The 19,267-nt window shown below is 38.3% G+C and overlaps 4 protein-coding genes across 4 annotated transcripts in view; 1 reads left to right on the forward strand and 3 right to left on the reverse strand.

Annotated features, from left to right (window-relative positions):
* Window positions 1-1,829: 1,829 nt before the first annotated feature.
* LOC146484466 (uncharacterized) lies at window positions 1,830-5,367 on the reverse strand. Its single transcript, XM_085104504.1, has one exon. The coding sequence runs from the start codon at window positions 3,456-3,458 to the stop codon at window positions 2,172-2,174; it is 1,287 nt and encodes a 428-aa protein (XP_084960630.1). The 5' UTR covers window positions 3,459-5,367; the 3' UTR covers window positions 1,830-2,171.
* Window positions 5,368-7,620: 2,253 nt separating this feature from the next.
* On the reverse strand, window positions 7,621-9,646 carry LOC146484467 (uncharacterized). Its single transcript, XM_085104552.1, has one exon. It carries the CDS (start codon window positions 8,584-8,586, stop codon window positions 7,711-7,713), a length of 876 nt encoding a protein of 291 aa, XP_084960678.1. The 5' UTR covers window positions 8,587-9,646; the 3' UTR covers window positions 7,621-7,710.
* A 444-nt stretch (window positions 9,647-10,090) lies between these two features.
* LOC146484468 (large ribosomal subunit protein uL29m-like) lies at window positions 10,091-14,967 on the forward strand. The gene is made up of 6 exons (XM_085104553.1): window positions 10,091-10,211; window positions 10,307-10,419; window positions 10,917-10,977; window positions 11,988-12,084; window positions 12,888-12,932; window positions 13,776-14,967. Exons 1-6 carry the CDS (start codon window positions 10,117-10,119, stop codon window positions 13,959-13,961), a joined length of 597 nt encoding a protein of 198 aa, XP_084960679.1. The 5' UTR covers window positions 10,091-10,116; the 3' UTR covers window positions 13,962-14,967.
* Window positions 14,835-19,267, reverse strand: part of LOC146484469 (uncharacterized) — a 49,600-nt gene continuing 45,167 nt past the window's right edge. The window contains exons 13-17 of the mRNA XM_085104540.1: window positions 18,618-18,859; window positions 17,609-17,740; window positions 17,058-17,144; window positions 16,554-16,637; window positions 14,835-15,317 (exon numbers count right to left, since the gene is read on the reverse strand). Coding sequence (XP_084960666.1) covers window positions 15,174-15,317; window positions 16,554-16,637; window positions 17,058-17,144; window positions 17,609-17,740; window positions 18,618-18,859 — 689 coding nt within the window. The 3' untranslated portion in view covers window positions 14,835-15,173. The remainder of the gene's footprint in view (window positions 15,318-16,553; window positions 16,638-17,057; window positions 17,145-17,608; window positions 17,741-18,617; window positions 18,860-19,267) is intronic.

A 19,267-nucleotide genomic window follows, 5' to 3' on the forward strand; every position in this document is an offset into this window, starting at 1 on the left:
GTAGCTCAATTTTGCCTTCAGGACCAACATTCCCCCCCCCCCCCCCCCCCAAAAAAAAAAAAGGTTTGAAAAGGTTTTCTAGCTTGAAAATTAGCATTTAGCATATAAGCTGTCGTAGTTCGCCTGACAAAGCGTTAAGTTCATAGGCAATACAGCGGCAACTTGGCAAAACCTCCTTGGAGATCCAGGTGCAGATTATTCTTAATAATTTAGGCGCGGATAACGCTATTAAATTTGAAACGTGGAATTTGCTACTATTCAAAGAAGGCCTATCACATAATGTAAAGAAAACCAGTAATTAGCCGTCATTTCGTCCCTCGTGCTCTTTGCACGAGCAATATCGCCAGTCAGTTATATAGACTAGGGGTTGTGTAAATCGACCTTACCGATAACAACGGCCAATTTTCCTTTTCCTTGAAAGCTTGTACGTGGTTAAAGATGCCAGCTGACGATGGCCCAAACAGCGTACATACATTTGAAATGATGAGAATGACGATGGACTTGTTTATATACATCACCAGGGAGGTTCATAATTGGTCGAGATCGGGGTCGAGATATGACCACCGAAAAAGCCAATTTGTAGGATAGGCTTTATGCCCGTGATGCGGCTTCTCGTTATATTGCCTTGTTGAAAGGAAATGGCGCTACAAATGCAGCCATGAAAGCGGCCGACAATTGAAGGCTCACGGCGGAATAGAATTTACCGACAAAATCTCTTTCGCCAACTCAGTTCGGCACATGCAATACTAAGCGGGATAATGTTTTTGTGCATGTATCTTATTAATGCAATTTTTGTCTTTTCTTTGTATAATTGACTCTGTAAATTAACAGACATTGTAAATCCATTGTATGTTAAAAGTTAAAGCAGATAACAAAGTATTATTATTAATAGGATCCAAGTTACCCATATGAAGACAAAAACCACCGCTTATTTCTCGAAATCAGATTGGATTCCTGCCCATTTGTTTTCGTCTGTCGAGTTAAGACTATTAATAAAGCACTTTTTTAGACAATAATTCCGATCCATTCTTTTCGCTTTAATTTTGTTTCAAAGGGTTTTATGAAAAATTTAACCAATATGACATTCCGCTCTGTTTATAGTATCAACTCTGAGTTAACGCGGTCCGGCCCTTAGCTGGGCTTAGTTTATTTTTATTTCCGGTTTTCTAAGCGGCTTAGTACCCAGGTCATCACCCCATGTCACTCGATTATTGGTTCTCGTTGTTGATGATATCGAACGCCGACATTCGTAGGCGGGAACTTGGGAGGAAGGCGGGCTAACACTTATCACGCCAACTATGAACGTCTCCTAGGCTCCGTACCTAGCTACACCAAAACAATTTTACATACACAAAATTCATTATCAAAATTTAATTTTGTAACATTTTGAAAGCAAAACATTTTGAGTCAGTCTAACATTAAGAAACATTGAATTAGTTTGTACGAAAAATTACTGGTATTATGTAGAAAAGGGTCAACAAAAATACGTTTCGGGCGAGGATGCTCCTAAGAAACGCACGTTTTGAAACCTGCCTCGAACCCAAACCACTCTCATAATACGCTCGTTCAAATGCGAAAGGGCTGTGGAGGAGGCAGGCGTCGCATGATACACTGGAAACACGACCAAATATGATAAACTTTCCTGATTTTAACAACGAGCCCTTTTAAGCAAGCTCATGATACTCCCTTTTGAAAAATTTTCATCAGTAGTAAAGAATCTTTATTGCTGTGAAGCAATTTTTGATGAACCCTAAACTCAGCTCGTTTTGTTTTTCTTGGTTTGCGCAAGAGAGGATGAGGTTTCGGGTAGGGGAAGCTGCATTGGCATTTTACCGTGGCGATCAAAATCAAAAGTTACCAAAAAACTTAAGTCTCTTAAAAAATTGTTTTCACTAAGCGTTTAAGTGCAAACACGATAGAACACAGGCACAAAGAGACTTGGCAGAAAGTATATTGAGGAGCAAAAATGTTACAAGCCTTGTGTTCGTGCCTATGAGTCACACCAATTGGGTTAGTCTTACCTCGTGTCCATGGGACACCTTTGAGCACCATGCGTTGGCGAGTAGGCAAATTAGTTTAAAATTCACACTGGAGACTGGCGATCACTCAATCGTCACTCGGTCCTCACTTTCCAAGACAATGCAATCTAACTCTATTCTCTGTTACAAAACTTAGTCTATAGTGTTGCTTGGCCTTAATCCTAGCCCCCTTCGTCCGTATGAGAAACTTATAAAAACATTTTCATTCCGGCTTGCTTCCTGTTTTATTGTTTCAAATTCCCTGTCTCTTTCTTTAGCTTCTTTCTTCCCATCGGAATTTGCGATTGCAGCTGGACTGCGCGCGCAGTTCCGGTCATGCAGCGGGAGATGGGGCAAGCAAATTTCCGACGATGACATTTGGCTCGTGTCCATGATCATTTGCTTCCTCTTGTTCCTGATGTACGGAAATCTTGTGATTGGTTTGCCACCTGTCAATCTTTTCGTCTCACCATGGCTACCATAAGGTGCATCCGAATGACTTTGAGATTTTGCGAGGGAAGCAAGATCTGGCATACTTGACGGCTTTCTATAGCTTGTGTACTCGTATAGCAAAGTCCGCTTTTTATTTCCACCAAGTAGAACTGGGTCAGATTGTTCTTTCAGTTGCGTTTGAATAAGCGCGTTCTTTTCTGTAACTTGATTGATCAGCGCTTCAGCTTCCTGGCAAAATCTTTGAGCTTGTTTCTCTACTGAAAGCCAAACTGCCTTGGTTCCAGTGTCACTGTGTACGTTTTGTTTCCTGGTATTCCGAGCTGGAAACTCGCTAAATTGCGTGGGTGCTGAAACAGGAAATGTTGTTGGCTTTAATCGGAGCGCATTGCCAATGTAATCGCTTCCAAGTGTGATTTTATTCGTTGTGTAACTCTTGCGAATGGGGGCACCGCGCGATTTGACCACCCCAGCAAGCGTTGTAGCTGTTTCCTTCCTATTATCTGTGGTTTCTTTTTCAACCCTTTTGGCAAAGCTAACACTCTCCCTATCTGAGGCAGGCAACGCCTCGGCTGGCTCATACACATTTTCTTTGAGTCCTTGAGTGGGGCCACTGCGCCATGACTCCTCTGTTCTAACTTCAGAAGAGGTCTCAATTGTTGTGGCAACCCACTTCTCAGAAACGCTCGCCGCACCCTTAAAAACTCCCTCTTTCTCTTCGTTTTCAACTTTGTCTATAAGAGCAGCGTTTTTCTCCATGGCATTTTCAACGCATGCTTTCCCTTCTTTGACCGCATCGATTTTGTTTCTCGTTTTTATTTTCTTGCGTCTTCTAGGAATAAATTTTACGTGAACCAAGCTGTTGAATCGGACTCTTTTGATTTGTTTATCCGACGGCTTGTCAAGACGGAAGGTAACCAGGACTGTTTGCAAAGATGACTGGCTGCTGTCAGTCAAATCTTCCTCGCGATCTTCTTTGAGATCTGACATAACTTTTGATAAAATCAAGTCTTGCAGATGTGTTCTTCAATTGAAATGATTTTACTGACTAGGCAAGTTTCTAAGTTGGTTACGAAAAGACCATTCACTCTGTGATTTGTAAGCTAAAAATGAAGAGGTATATTCGATGAATTACGGAGACGGCCTTTGTTCACAGTTGGCTGCTGGGCAAATTATCCTGAAAATTAAACCGTCGCTGTTCCTGGACTAACTGTAGTCATTAAGTAAAACTTGAATACTGATCCCACGTTGATCTTCCGAACTGAAACCCTTGGAACACCAGCATATAGTCTTGCAAGCAGAAAAATGAAACTTTATAAATTAGGGGCGAGCCATTGGCCTGTCTGTCCTGGCGAAGTGAAGACAAGCACATCGGTAAAGTCCAGACGTAACTGATCGCTCCTCAAATGGTCCTTGCCTTAGCTGATACAAGGATAAGAACACTGAAGACTAGACTGGCCTTGGAAGAAGAAGAGTACAAAACATTCAAACTGATAAACTGTTGTCATGCGAGTCCTTGCACACTCCAAACTGTCTACGCTTAATCATACACTAAAAACTGCTTTTTACTCCAGCGAACAGTCTTTGGTTACGTCACTGTGGAAGACGAGGCTTTCGTATCACATGATGGGACGTGTATACGTGATTCCTCTCAATGTCATTGCTTGTCGAGCTGGTCGACAATTGCCATAAATTTGCTGTTAATGACTCACTTACGCAAGTAGTTTCCACCGCGGCACTGGAAGAAGCGACAAGTTCTTTTGTCTGCAATGCATTGACGGTTTCGTTGTTGCACAATGTGCTAAAAGATACTGATCATAACTCACGACTCTGAAGGCAATACCAGAACTTATTTCTTGGTCAAAACAGTCAACGAAGTGAAGGACGCTGCAAGAACTGCGAAATCAACAAACAATTTTTCGTCAGGATTTGGAGGGCTGGCGCAATGGCGCCATTTACACCTACAGTCTCTGCGTCTCAACGAAAAGATGCAACATTTTTCACGGCTTTGAATTTCTAACCTGTAGGTCACTCTTGTCTTCCTGCAGGTGCTGTTTATCTACGCCGGATGACGTCTCGGTGCCAAATATCTTTGTCGTCTAAAAGCTCTTTCTAAAATTAAAAAAAGCCAAGGATTTGGAAATCGAAGTGAGCTTAGCCGTCAAATCTTTTGGGGCTAATTACCAATTAACCTCAACTAATTTCGACGCAATTAATTGCAGCTTTCTTTTGAGACACAGAGATTAACTTTTTGTGGCTTCATTTGCAATTATCACACAACGAAACAAACACAGGGTTGCCTTCTAAATTATTGAGACTGCTTTCACCTGACTAGAGCTTAAACTACAAAAAAAGTGTGTTAAGGTTGAATATCTAACCGTAAAGCTTGAATATGAACCGAGGGTAAGCAAGCCTTGCTATCATTGAGTTTATGTGCCTTACTCAGTGTTCATACGTGCGATAATTACTTGGCGAACAGTTTTCAAACACAATTAGCGCCACGCACCTTTTTGTTTTACAGTCTTTCACGCTTGAAACAAAAAGTAAAACAAGAATAGTACATCTTTTACTCATTGATTTTATATGGTGGCTAAGTTCGTGGAAAGGAAGAGGCCATAGGTTTCAGTTCTTACTCAATTTTCGAAGCCTTTTAACTACAATTCCGTTAAAATGTCGTGTAACTCCAAGGCTAATTTTATGCAGATTAGTCGCGAAGCCATCAATATCACCCGTAAATAATATCCTCGTTGGAGCACATGTCAGATCGGTCCACCTCGCGTGTAAACATCTCTTTAGTCGCGCAAGCCACGCGGCACTCACTCTTACTACGAGACACTACAAATATATGGCGGTTCTCGGGGGACACGTTGTTTCTCGTCATACCTCTAGCTTTCCTTTTCCCGATTTGTCTTTTATGCTCATATCGTGCTAGACTAGTTTTTTATTTTGGATTAGCCCATTTTGCTTCTGGCCCCCTCCATTGCATTATAAATTTGTTATGAATCTTTGTTTTATCCTATATGCACCTGGTTTTCAATTATAGCTTGAACAAGTTTCTCGAAACGAATATATTAATGCAGTTATTTTTGTCGCTAGTGATTATTTTTCTTAGCTACCAAGTGTTGAAATTCTTTTCTCCTACTTAATAATGGAAGATTTCACCTAAACGCCATTTTTCCGCCACTTGACATGGCTTTAATGGAAATATCTCTTTCACGTTTCAAGCAATCCAAAAACTCTATCATCATCCCGTGAATCTGTGTTGTGGGGTGTTTTGTGAATTTTTGGGTATATTGGGAGGAGATAGTTTTTCTAGAAGGACTAGAAATATCAGTTGAAGTTTTAGTGAAGTTTAAAATTAGAATTTGTAGTTAATAATTAACAGACGGACACCAAGTTAGTCCACTAGCAGCCTGGGGTGCTCTTGCGTGGGTATCAACTGTCTGTTGGTGTTCCAAAGATCATTTTCTTTCTTCTATCTCTTCTTAAAACCTCTTCCAATCTGATTCAACTTTAGGTAGATCCCCCCTTAACTAACAAAGAAGTTAGGAGAGGCCTAGAACTGATGTGTAGAAATTAATGATCCCCTCCAGTGCATAGTGCGACCAACAACGCCAGCAAAGAAATTCAAACAAACATCATAAAAATCCATACTTTGAAGCAAATTCGTTGTCGAAAAAAATTTTGTGCAAGTGACTCGAAAAGTCTCACATTAGAAAAATAATACTCAAACATTTGTGGGTTAGATGATGACGCCAAAAGGATGTCTCATCCTGTTGCTTAGTAACGCACTTCTTTTTGTGAAACGCGGGCTCATGATCAAGCATGTCGTCCATACCCCTAATTCCCGATAAAGTTTGTGTAGACTCGCGCACAGATGGAAAAGTTGCCTATAACGCAAAGAAAACGGAATACCCTAAATTAAAAGTAATCGATTTTATCATTAGATGTGTTAGCTGTACTTTATTTCCTCTTTGCTGTTTCCTTTGACAATTTTTACTAAAACTCTACTTGACTATACCCACTACATCTATACTTCTGTTGATTGTATCTACAATATTTCTACTTTATCTATATAAGACATATAAACATGATTCGTTTTCATGATGTTTAACACCCGCATAGAAGACAGAAAAATCAGGGCAAAATAATATTTTCTTCATTAAAATAAAATTTCAACTATACCATGCCAAGCAGCTCATACATGTATTTTACATTTAAACGAACATGAAAGTTGACTTCTGATGTAATCATGATTTATCGCACAATGATGATGTCGATGATGATGGTTTATGATAGCGGAATACTTTGAACGTGAGGCATATTTTTCTCAAGTTTTCGTCACAAGTTTAATTCCCGTGTGTTGCGGTGCAATGGAGCAATTGCACTTGCCGAATTAAACTCAGTTTGTCCACATTGCTCTTAACATAAAATATAAATTATTTTGAGTTGAGTGTATTCTTTCGATAATTTTTAAATAACTGAACGATAATCTTCGCGAAGGTCTTTTGTATCATTGTTATTTAGTTTCTGACGCCGTACTTCACATGAGCCGATTCGAATTCGAATTTAGACCGACCCAAATTATTAATCCCGGCTGAATTGATGAAGACGCCGAACTAAATTCAGCCGAAATTAATACACTGAAGCATATTGTGACAGAAGAAAATTGCGGATTTGTTATAATTTATGTATTTGATTCGGCTCATGTGAAATACGACGTCTGAATAAAACAATAAACAAATAAAATAATACAGTATTAAGGGTAAGTTGGATTGGCCATCTCACAAAGATTACTATAAAACTCTCACATAAGAGGTTTTTAGAGATATCGCCAAATAGAAAAACATCTTTAAAATATTGTGTGTAAGCAATGTTTGCCGAACCGAGAACTGAAGTTTACGCCTTAAATTCCGTGTACTCTCATCAGTTCCGGCCGGATTACTGTCAATCGAAAGTAACCTAAGTGACAAAATATAAATGAACTCCGAGTGACGTAAACTCTACACTCATCTGACTTTCCTGTATAACACTTTACTCGGGAAGGATAGTTAAAATATATATTCTACGTAGTCTCTCTTGGCAGAGTGAAGTTCTACGATTAAGTGTGAAGTTCCCTGAGGGTACATGTCTTTAACAATAAAGGCAAAGGTTTTGCTGGTTCCGTAAAACACGCACAATTCTTGACGCACGCAATATTCCCTTTCCTGGAAATTTTGCTGATCCCGGCGGCGATCTATTATTAGTAAAGTATGCTACTTGGAATCAGTGAAGACATAGATCGCCCCCGTGTAATCGGAGGCGTATGATTTGGTCGCACAGAACTATCTTTTGCGCTCCATGCCGAAAACGGACTCCAGCCATCAAGAGAAAGTTCACTAAATTTCGAGCTATCTTCTCCGTTAGTTGGTTTACAGGTTGTTGAGTTTGCCTCCCCTATTCTGATAGAACTGTCCGAGAGCCTTCTTTTGAATACCATTTCGCCTTTTTCTGTGGGAGAGGAACTTAAATCATCCGATTTCTTTTCCTGTGTGTGCGGAGTCGCTGTACTGTTTAATGCACCTTCCAGTGCTGGCCTGCTGCGAGATCTCTGAAGCGCTTTTTCGATCGCCCTTTTCAGATCTGGCGTGTACGGAATCTTCGGCAACACAAGATCAAGTCTTGGAAGCTCTTGCGGGGGACGGTGATAAAATTTTAATTTCACCTCATTCGGGGAAGCAGAGTTTCTGTTGTTGACGTTGTTGGTCGAAGTCTCACAACTTTCGGTTTTCTGTCGTGAAGTTTTCCTCGGGCTGTTCCCGCTTTTATTAGGCGAAGTATTCAACCTGGAATTATCAGAAGTTTTTCCATTTGACTCTGAAGTCAAGACAAGCTTTCCACTTGGAACGGAACAGAAATTCGGTATCTTTTTGTGTCCGTTGTGTTTACCCTTAGTCCGTCGCTCAACCACCGTGCGAGATCGTTGCCTTGGCGTAAAGCCTTCGATAATTTTGCCATTGGCACTCTTACCCTTGCCAGTTAATCGATCCCATTTGTTTGGAATTAAGAAAACCTCTTCGTTTAGGTCAAACCGTACCTTCTTTGTCAATTGTTGATTCTTTTTCTCTTCCATGTCCATAGCAATACATAATCCGTAATTTGAACTCCTGAGTTCAGACGTTTCGTCTGTTGCTAAAAACTCCCATGTGCATGTGTGAAATCTTGGACAGCATCGGTTGCGAGCGCTTTGTCGTAGCAAAACACGGAATACCGCACTTTAGAGGCATGTAAACATCTCTCCAGACATATATCACCCCGCTGTCATTTTTCACAATGGGTAAAAGCTTTTAAACTCTCTGACAGGATATGTATGAATTATGAAAGCTAAAGTGAATCCTAATTTACGTAACACAGAGGCGATATGAGCACGTGAAGTACCGCTTTGTGTTAACATAAAAGTAATTACAAAGGAAGGCCTCTTCTAAATTAACAATGCAAAATCTTCAGGAACGAAAAACTAATTAAAATCTCTGGCTTAACTAAGTGACTGACCAAGTTTTTACCATTGAAAATGTTTTAAGATGTTCAATAATGTATGTGTTTTTCATTTACCTAATTTGCTGAAACTGGGCATGCTGTCAAGAGTTTTGAGTTCGCTTTACAATCACTTTACAAAGCGTGCATCAAAGAGATCCTTTTCTTCACAATAAACTTTTTACGTCAGTAGACTTTTGTCGGGCTAAATCAAGTCTCTTAAGGGAATACGGCCGGACTCAAATAAGATCTTTCTTTTTCCATTAACGCTTTCCAGAAAATTAACAAATGTAAAAACATATGTAGATATGCCGGCAATGATTGAATACTGACCAAAGTGTAAACCAAACAGGCTTAAGAAATGTAAACAACGTTCGCACAAGTGAATCAGTTGATTAGTTTTCTATCGTAATCCTAAGTCGTGTCGCTATGTGGGAAGAAAATGCTATTATGGGCAAAACACTAAGAAAATAGAAATCGCCAAGATAAGGGCGATATTTTTAAATTAATACCGATGTCAAATACATTTTCTGAATAAGACATATCTTGGGTAACCCCTCTAAACTGTAGCACGGAAACATAATGTTCTGTACAAGCTGTGAAAGGGAAATTTTTTTTATTTTTTGTTTTCTGAAGTCGGGAAACCCTTCCATAACGCGGCACACGCACATAGAAGAGAGGATCATGGGACTTAACCACAGTTCTGATTTCACAAGCTTCAAAATCAGCAAAGGAAACATTTTCTTAAGCGTTCTTATTTTATTTTGACCTGTTTAAAATTTCCTACATCTCTGATCGTCTCAACAGAAATATTATTTTCAAAACCAGCCAGTCAAATGCGTGCGGCCAGGAGCCATCCCTGATTATGGCTCCTGGTGCGGCTCGAGTCTCCAAAACCCTGATTCCATTTCAGACTAAAACTATGTCAGTTTTCCGGTACACATTTTCAGATCTAGCCTCTGAAATTCATACCCATTTTCAGTCCTGGTCTCTAGAATTCTTACCCAATTTCAAACTTTCAGACCAAAGTGGTTAAAAATGCTATTTCAGACCGATTTCAGACCAACTTTTCTCTTTGGCGCCCGTGCGCGTTCTCCTGGCGATCAGCGGGTTTCACTTCTGCGCGTCAAAATACATGCGTAGAATAAAAAGCAATATGGCGGTCGTGTTGCACAGATTTCGATCTTTCTACAATTTTCGACCGTTTATTTCCGCAGAATCTCTGATCAGGTACAGAAATACGATTCTTAAGGACAGTAAGTGATATTTCTAAGGTTTTAAGTTGCGAAAAGTGAGATTATTTTCTTTTATTCTCGCACATGTAGGGTCGCTTGTGTTCGTTGGGTGAGGACAACTCCAGTAGCTTTTGGTTTGGAAGAGTTCTTCCCTCCAGGAGTGATCGAGAAGGGAGAATTGGCCCCAGAATCAGTGAATACAGGTACTTTTTAAACGGCTTATAAGAACAGTCCACTGGACATTGTATCATGTTATTAAAGACCACATTACGAGAAAAATATATACATTTATGGTTTAAGTTAATAATCAGTTATATTGGGGTCGAATCAAATCCCCAGGTTTTCAGCTGCAACAAAATTTCCCACGCCGAACGTATTCTTAAAGTGTTCAATACAAATTGAAGAAGCCAGATTATTCACAACGACGTCATAAACACCTTCATCAATTCAGCCATCAATTTAAACAACCTGCATGCTACATTTCTGACATAATTTACTGTATGTATTTGAGGGCGATTGAGGGACATACCGATACATACATGTAATATCAATGGTGTATCTGGTGTGAACATGCCGAACAATTCACGTCATAAGCACAGTGCTCTACTGTCATAAACCAAAGCAGGAGCTCCGATTGTAATCTCTATGCTGCAGCTTGTGCGTGTAAGGTGTAAACTAACAATGTTACCAACTTTTTAAGGTAGAAAATGGCGTGCAGGAGAACTTAGGGGCAAGAGTAATGAGGATCTGCACAAACTATGGTAAGAAATTATATCTCGTATCAGACAACACATAACAAGGTTAACTGTTTTTCAAGATAAAAGAAAATATACAAAAAGAAATTTAATTATATTAAGGATCTACCAGTATGCAATTTCCTGCATTACTTTGATGTTATAACATGTGCAGTTAGTCTGCCTGGGAAACCTTCAGATGAGACTACTCTCAGTATCGATTCTGGTTACTAATATATGCTTCATTTATATTGAAGTCTATTGCTCTCTAATGACAAAACCAGGGTTCCGCGATCTGACTATAATAAAAATTTAAGTTCACTAGGCTTGATTTCCAACCTTGTTTGGTTTGGTTGGTTGGGGGGAGAGGGGTGAGGCTGAGCAGATGAGCAGACAATCCTTTCAATTCACATATTATCATTCACAAGGTTCTTGTTCCCTTACTAAGTTCTTTTATACTAAATCTTAATCCATTTTCAAGGACAGCTGAGCACTGGGTTAAGATCATATGGAATAATGCATAGTTCATGTAAAATCAACTGCTCACTGTCAAGATTGGTGCTTATTGCTAGTAATTTAAAGGGACAGTGTCACCTATTTTCAGTGTCACTGTGAATTGCCAAAAAAAAAAACATGAATTGTTAAATAATTGTTGCCTTTTTTAACAATAACCTTACTAGTGCACAGAAACTGGTATTATGTTTGGCTGCCGATGGCTAGGATGGAAGTGGATTACAACTTGAAGAAAAAATTTGCCATATTTTTCAAGTTCTTCTTGTGTATTTGGATTCAATATACATACACAGGTGTATTAAAAGACTTACACTTCAAACAAGCATTTTTGACTTCCCCCCACTCCCCCCCCCCCCCCCCCCACCACCACCACTTATGATCACATTGGTCCCCTTGCTTTAAAATTGCCTCTGGAGACCTGGTCTATACATGTACATGTAAGTATAAAACTGTTTCATTTAGCTTCTTGCACATTTTCCCATGTATAACATAAAGTTTAACTATGGATGCTTGTTATTTTGAAGGTATGTTTTACTAAAGGAAAGAAACATGCTACTCACATTGAGGCATGAGGCAAAGAGACAAGGTGTTCCTATGCCTTCACCCACAAGATTACATAAGGTATTAAGAGAAAGAACAACTCATTAAAGTTGGAAGTACTGTTGGATCTGTGTTAGCCCTCATAACTGACCATTATGCTCATCCTTGTTACTCCCATTATCAACATACATATACTGGTATTCTTTTCGGGCTTTTCCCTGATTTCTATGTTTTTTTTTTTTATCATTGTCAACTCATAAATACTTAAATTTGCTTAATAACACACTTCTAAATCTGGAATTCTGGCTACGCTTGCTATCCCACAGCCCCGCACTTATTATTGTAAAAGAAGTCTGTCTTACAGCGGAGTTGTACTGTGGAATAGTCTTCCCTTAAATATTCGACAATCGCTGTCTCTCAATGAATTTAAATCTAAGTTGAAGAATTATGATTTTGACAGTAGTCTTATATAAATTTTATTTTGTTTTTATGCACGGCTTCCTTGTAAAGCAGGTTTTTATCATTTCTCTTAGTGTAGTAGTTATTTACAACATTAATTTAGTTAGGTAGTTAGACTTATTTAATTAAATATTGTATAGTCCTGAAGGAAACACCATGTCTAAATAAAGATTTACCTTACTTACCTTACCTAAAGGAAAGGGTCTTTTTTAGGGGGGGGGGGGGGGTGGTAGGAGATTTGTCTGAAATTATAGGATAAAGGATTCAAGAATTTGTAGTCATGTATTTATTGAGTCACTTTTGAAATAAATCAGGTCATTCGCTGTTAGCTAGTTCTTTGAGCTGCTGCCAGTCAGTGGGTTTAAAAGGTTAAAATTTTTTCAAAGCATAATAATTATTGCTTTCTTTTCTAATCTTGTATTCAGGTCCAGAAGTCAATGGCCACCATCAAAACTGTTATTGGAGAAAGGGTGAGTAGAGCAAACTTGACAAAACTTCTGTTTTAGCTTGATACAAACACGAGTTGAGGTTTTATACAGCATACATGTATGTTTCTCAAACTAACTCACTTTGAAGAATCACCTCTTGGGTGTGTGAAAAAGTGACAGTTTTCCATAACATTAAAAAACTGAATGCTACATGGGGATAAAGGAAGATGGTAATTTTGTTTAAAGCTTTGTTATAAAAGAAGAGAGTTTTAACGTTTGGGATGCCACAAGTATGCGACAAAAAAATCCCAAGTCTTCAGCTGAACAGGAGGTCTATGACCTTCTAGATGTCCAATAAGCACTGAGCTACCAGAAGACTTGTGGTGAACTAGGTCATTTATTTTGCTAGGTTGATGTGCAACATTTATCTTTCATACTGCTAGGATCAGAAATATCCAAATGCCCTGTGTAGCTATTGAGAAACAAATCTAGTGAAGTCTTAGCTTGGTCATGAAATGAGAAAGATGAAGACAGTGTTCAACATAGTACATATGCAACCATTTGAAAAAGAAAAAACCTTAGTCTTCAACAGAGGTCAAATCCACTGAGCTACTGGGGAAACTCATAGCAAACAAGGTCATTTGCTATAATATATTATTCATAATGTGACATGCATTCTCCATACTGTTTGGATCAGCAATGTCAAATTAGCCTGTGTGAATCAATAACACTGCATGTTATACCATATACGTCATCTTGAAAAACAGAGACAACTAGTTTGCCATAATTACTGGTACTTTTGGTTCTCCCACTTGCATTCACCATAATTTCATTAAATGCTACATGTAATTCAAATTAATTTGAATCATCTTACTGTATTTTCAGGAAAGGATTGTAAAAACCTTAGAACAAGAAACATGGCCATTTGATCATGCTGTCGAAGAACAACCATCAGCTGCTTTAGAAGAAGTCAGTGATGAGAAGAACAATGTAACGAATGAACAGTCACAGCCTGGATTTTTTAACAAACTAAAACAAAAAATTCTCCCAAGAGTTTGGAGGACTGCATAACTTGAAATACTATTTTATGAAAGTAATGGATCATGGGAAGACAAATTTTGTCATCACGCAAATTCACTACCGAATAGAGTTTGGAAGACTGCATAGCTTGAGAAAGTATTTTATGAAAGTAGTGGATCAGGAGAAGACATCATGACTGAGAGTCACTGCTGAATAGAAGAAGAGTAAGGAGGGATTGCCAAGCAATTCAAGGTCAAAACTTCTAATTAAGGTGATGTTACACTGTGCAAATGTTGTGTGCAATGTGTCTTGTTAATTTTTACCATTTCGATGTTGTTATTGCAAGATTAGTTGCACAGAATATATGTATTGCACTTAGTGTAACATTTTCGTGGCAAATGCATGCTGAGTTTGTAAAGGTGTCATTGCCAATACATGGTACTGTCTATAAAGTACTGTGTACAACTTGTCTCAAAACAGTTGGACATCTTTTTAATTGATCGGGAACATGTTGTGATGATACTGTTCAAAGTTTGTGACACTGTGCCAAGGTAAAAATGCAGAAGCGGCAGCTGACAGTAAAATTGACTTGTGCTTTTTACAGGCATTGATGCTACTTATCTTGCAATTTCATTTCCCATTGCACAGTATGCTTCACTCAAATTTACACCATGCAAATATGCTGTGTGCAGTGTCCTTTAGATCCATTCTTGCACAAACAGCTACATGTAACAGAAAATTAAACTATCACAATTTACTTAATTAGATCTCAGTTTGTGAATAGGAAAGGTGTTAAAATAAAAACAATGTGTTTTGCTTTCAATTACTTTGCAGTTTTTTTTAGCTAATTATTTTCCAAGGCTGAAATGAGAGGATAAAAATGTTAGTCTTACAAAAAATCAATTAACTTTAACATCATAAACATTTGACACAAAAGTTAATTGTTTATTCATCTAATGCTTGCTTTGTAAAATACCTAATATTGGACAGGTTTAAAGTTACATATGACAAATGACCTTTTGTATTAAAAACCATAAATAAATTTCCTTGAATGTTTTGCAGACTGATATTCATTCATCTTGACTAATAAATTAATAGATATATTTCACTGTAAGTAACATTCAACTACTTACACAAAAGTTGTTTTTGTTTTAACTAACTTTCTTGTGATAAGTTTGTAGTTCAAACTTTGCACTTTTAAAAAATACTACAAATAAGACTAGCCTTCTGCTTTCCCAGTAAACACGCAGGTACTTTGTCATGTTACGTGTACCAAGGTGAATCAAATTCCAGGACAGCTGCTGTAACTGGTTTGGCAGATTGCTGTTTTCTCTTCCTTATGCACTTTGGGCATTTCTTTGCAGCAGCAATACAAGCCTTGTGGTACACAGCTTTGCACTTTCCACACTGGGAGATTCAACAACAAAATCTTAGAAACATCAAGTGAGGTCACTGAAAACCCTGTCCGTTTATAGTCCACTATTGTTTCTACAACTAGATAACCGCAAGAATCTTTTCTTCTGTTTAATCTTTCATCCGCAGTGCATATACATGTTACACAGATATTCATATTCATTTATTCTTCACGGGTATATTATGAACTCAGAACATGACCAGCTCCAAGTTGGCTTGATAGCTCAGTTGGCAGAGCACTGCACCGGCATCGCAGAGGTCATGGGTTCAAATCCCGTTAAAGCCTGAATTTTTTTAGGTTTTTTGCAACAGTCTGATTACATAGATAACTGCAAGAAGTTTTTCTTCTATTTCATATTTGCCAAGATTGTATGCTTTAATTGAACGGCTTCCATCTTGGTTTGTTGTAGCAATTGCCAAAACTATCAAGTGGGGTGGGGACTGCAGGAGGGGCTACTCCCCAGATTTTGTTCGTTGTTACAAACCAAGAAGGCAGCCTTTCAGTTGATCAAGTGATCACATGGATAAACAGGACTCTAAACAGTCCACTGAAAATCGAAACCTCACAAATGACGGAGGTAGAAAGTTCTCAGAGCACCCAGAAAAAAAAGGGGTTTGGTAGCTTGTTGGCTGGGGCACCTAACATTTCACTCCTAACATGGGTTTTGAGCTCAGTGGGCTCAGACCACAAGCTAAGCTAGTTATAAAATTATTGTGACTATCAACACCATGAGCACCCACACTCTCACAATAGACCCTTCTCCAAAATGGCGGCCGAAAATTCAAATAAGTTAAAATTAAAAACGTATACCAGCACTAGAAAGAGCACTGTTACTTTAGTAACCCTGCAAAGTTTCAGCATATCAGGTGTAATATCAGCTGAGAAAATGTAAGTTGAAAAATGAAAAATTTACAGACATTTGTATGACTGGGGGTATGACGTATACCCCCAGTCATACAAACTTCTGTTAATTTGTCAAATTTCATCTTACATTTCCTAAGCTGATATAACACCTAATATGCTGAAACTTTGTAAGGTTACGTAAGTAAAGGTGCTCTTTCCAGTGCTGGTATCAGTTTTTCATTCAGTTCAATTTTAACTCATTCAAATCTGTTGCCGCCATTTTGGAGAAGGGTCTATTACCATCAACAGAATGATAACACCTAAGTATTGACTTTAAGACTTAACCTATTTACATATAACATGTTTTACTTTCTTTGTTATCATACCTGTGAAGTGGTTTTCACTTCAAATGGATAAATTATCTTGGGGTTATTGCAAATTTCACAGAAGAATCCTTTCTGGCAACAGAGCTTTGTGGAAAATAAAGAAAATATTTTTTTCAATACTAACAGAATAAAGCTGATTATGAAATTACATTTTTACACGACAAGTTTAATGCCAGTACACTCAGGGGCATAGCTACCATATACTCACATATGCATGTACGTATACTTCTACAAACTAAAATGATTATAAAAAATAAATGAAATAGAATAAGATAATACATTAGTATGGAGCTGACTAGAGGTAGCCCTTCATTTTCAATGTTGCTCTTATTTGTTTATAACCTACCCAAATTATTGATGTCTTTGTATTTTCTTTTAATTTTTTAACTCATTTGTAATCTTTTGAAGCATTGCTTACCTGTATAAAGATGATGATGACGATTATTATTATTATTATTATTATTATTATTATTACTATTATTATCATTATTAAATAAGTTATACCTTGCACTTGTAGACATGCTTGGTACAGTGAGCAATGATTTTCTTTAGATGATGAGCCAGCTGTCCTGACTGTACTTGAATCAAATCCTGAAATGGAAGACAGGAAGGAAGTCCTCCTTGAAATCATTTTTGAAATGGCCCAACTGCCTCATTACCAATTCAAATCTACTACAGCTGTAATTTCTTATTTCTTTCAGCTGTAGAATACCACTGTACGCCAAACTCTTTATTGTAGGCTTTTCATGTGGCCTTGAATTCCTTCAAGAAACGTTGCTCCAATGTTTTATCTGCTGCTTTTCACTTCCTTTTGTGATGAAAACTGAAATCTTGCCCATAATCATGGGTTTCTATTGCAAACGGAGTTCAAAGCAGCGGATGAAACATTGGAGCAACGTTTCCTGGAGGAATTCAAGGCCACATGCAAAAACTCCGGTGAATCTGAGCTAAAACAACTAAAAAACGATCTGAAAAGTCATTTAGGTCGGTTTTACTCTTACCCCTTCAACTTGCTTTGTAGTAAAGCTAAAATAATTTATTACAAGTGAACTGACCAGTAAAGAATACTGATGAATGTCATCCCAGAGGTATTCCCGTGGCCAAATTCTTCTTCGTACGTCCTCAAATATCGGATCTTTGCATGTAAAAAGAAAGCCTTTAAAATGCTTCAGTTGTGACCTCAGATCCTATAAAACAAGTTGATGACATCAGTTTAATTAAATTGTCTTTGAAATTAAGTTACAACACAGATGTGTGGCATTCTGTCTGACTGAATGCTTTTAGATCAATGATTATTTTTGTAGATATGAAAGAATGTTGCAGTGAAATTAGCAACTTTAAAGAAGGTGCAAAGAATTAAATGAATTCTTCTTCATTTTGATCAATTTTGTCAAAACAAAACGCCAACATGAGCCAAAACAACATTTACTTCTCAACGGAGCTTGAAAGGGAGCCTGCAAAACTTGTCAAAAATTAAACCAAAAAACGAAAATTGAATAATGCAATCCAGCAAAACTGCTCAAGAGCGTTCATCTGAATGGTCCGACTTTAGTTAGTGATTTTATCAACAGGCTCAGTAATAGTTAAAACCACCTTAAATGAGCTAACGTTTAATTCCAAGGAAAAGGGTTGAGGACTTAAACAACCTAAGCTATTCATCACCACATCATCACGGTTGCCAAAGCCAAGCTACACATCTAGCCCCATAGTCAGTTTGATTCTCCAATAGTCCAGGTCGCTCGCGGCCACTATCACTCTCTTCCTGGACAATCTGAGAATCAAGCTGCTCGCCCCAAGGTTTCCCCAAAATGGCGTCCCCAGTTTTTGAAGAAATTTATTGAATATTCGCTCAGTCTTAATAGTAGACATGTATATTGGATGACCAATTTTTCAATTCTGTATGAAAGTACGCTGGATGAATCTGGCTCCCCTATCTCTCTGATTCTATATACCCGCAGCCAGCCCTGCTGCTCTTTCTTCCCTCGTGTTCCATGTTAACCTATCAACAACTGTTGACTGGGGGCGGCCACAACCTCAGTGACCCTGGGTCGATTCCCATCGTACCTTGACTTCACGCAGCTCCTTGATAACATTATACAGAGTGGGATTTGTTTCGTCAATGTTAAACAGTGGCTCCTCTTCAATCTGAAGCAGGAAGAGCTTGCAGTATTTAGCCACCTGATGTTTCCGCAGATCCCAGTTGTGAAGGACTCTTGCGGGGATGACGTGCTCTTCGTTTTCATGGCATTCAAAGCAATAGTAACAGGCATCATACGTACAAACTTTAAACTCTCCATAGATCATACCTATGTGGAACAGAACAACGTAATATTCTAGTCACAGGGAAGTGTTAATATTTTATAGTAATTGAAGGGTTCTGACAGCACAACCGTCTTATGTTGAAGTTTAGGTCGATTTTTTTGTTTTGCTCCAAAGTTGAGTTGCTTCAATTTAGTCAGAGAACATATCGGTTTCTTCCCACTGGATTACACTTAGTTTTCGAGAAAACGAGGCCAAATTTACCCTGTAAAAAAACAAAGGTAATAAGCCGAACATCAGATGCTTAATGGGAACGAAAAAACACAAGAGCAACATCCTTTGATTGAATTGAAGGCCACATTAAAATATTCAGGCACTTCTGAGGAAAGGGAAAAATCGGCGTAAAATTTGACGTAAGATGGTTGACTATTCTCAGCCCTTCAATTGACGGTAGT

Source organism: Pavona decussata, unplaced genomic scaffold, assembly GCF_977016875.1.
Source record: "Pavona decussata unplaced genomic scaffold, jaPavDecu1.1 SCAFFOLD_32, whole genome shotgun sequence".
NCBI lineage: Eukaryota > Metazoa > Cnidaria > Anthozoa > Scleractinia > Agariciidae > Pavona > Pavona decussata.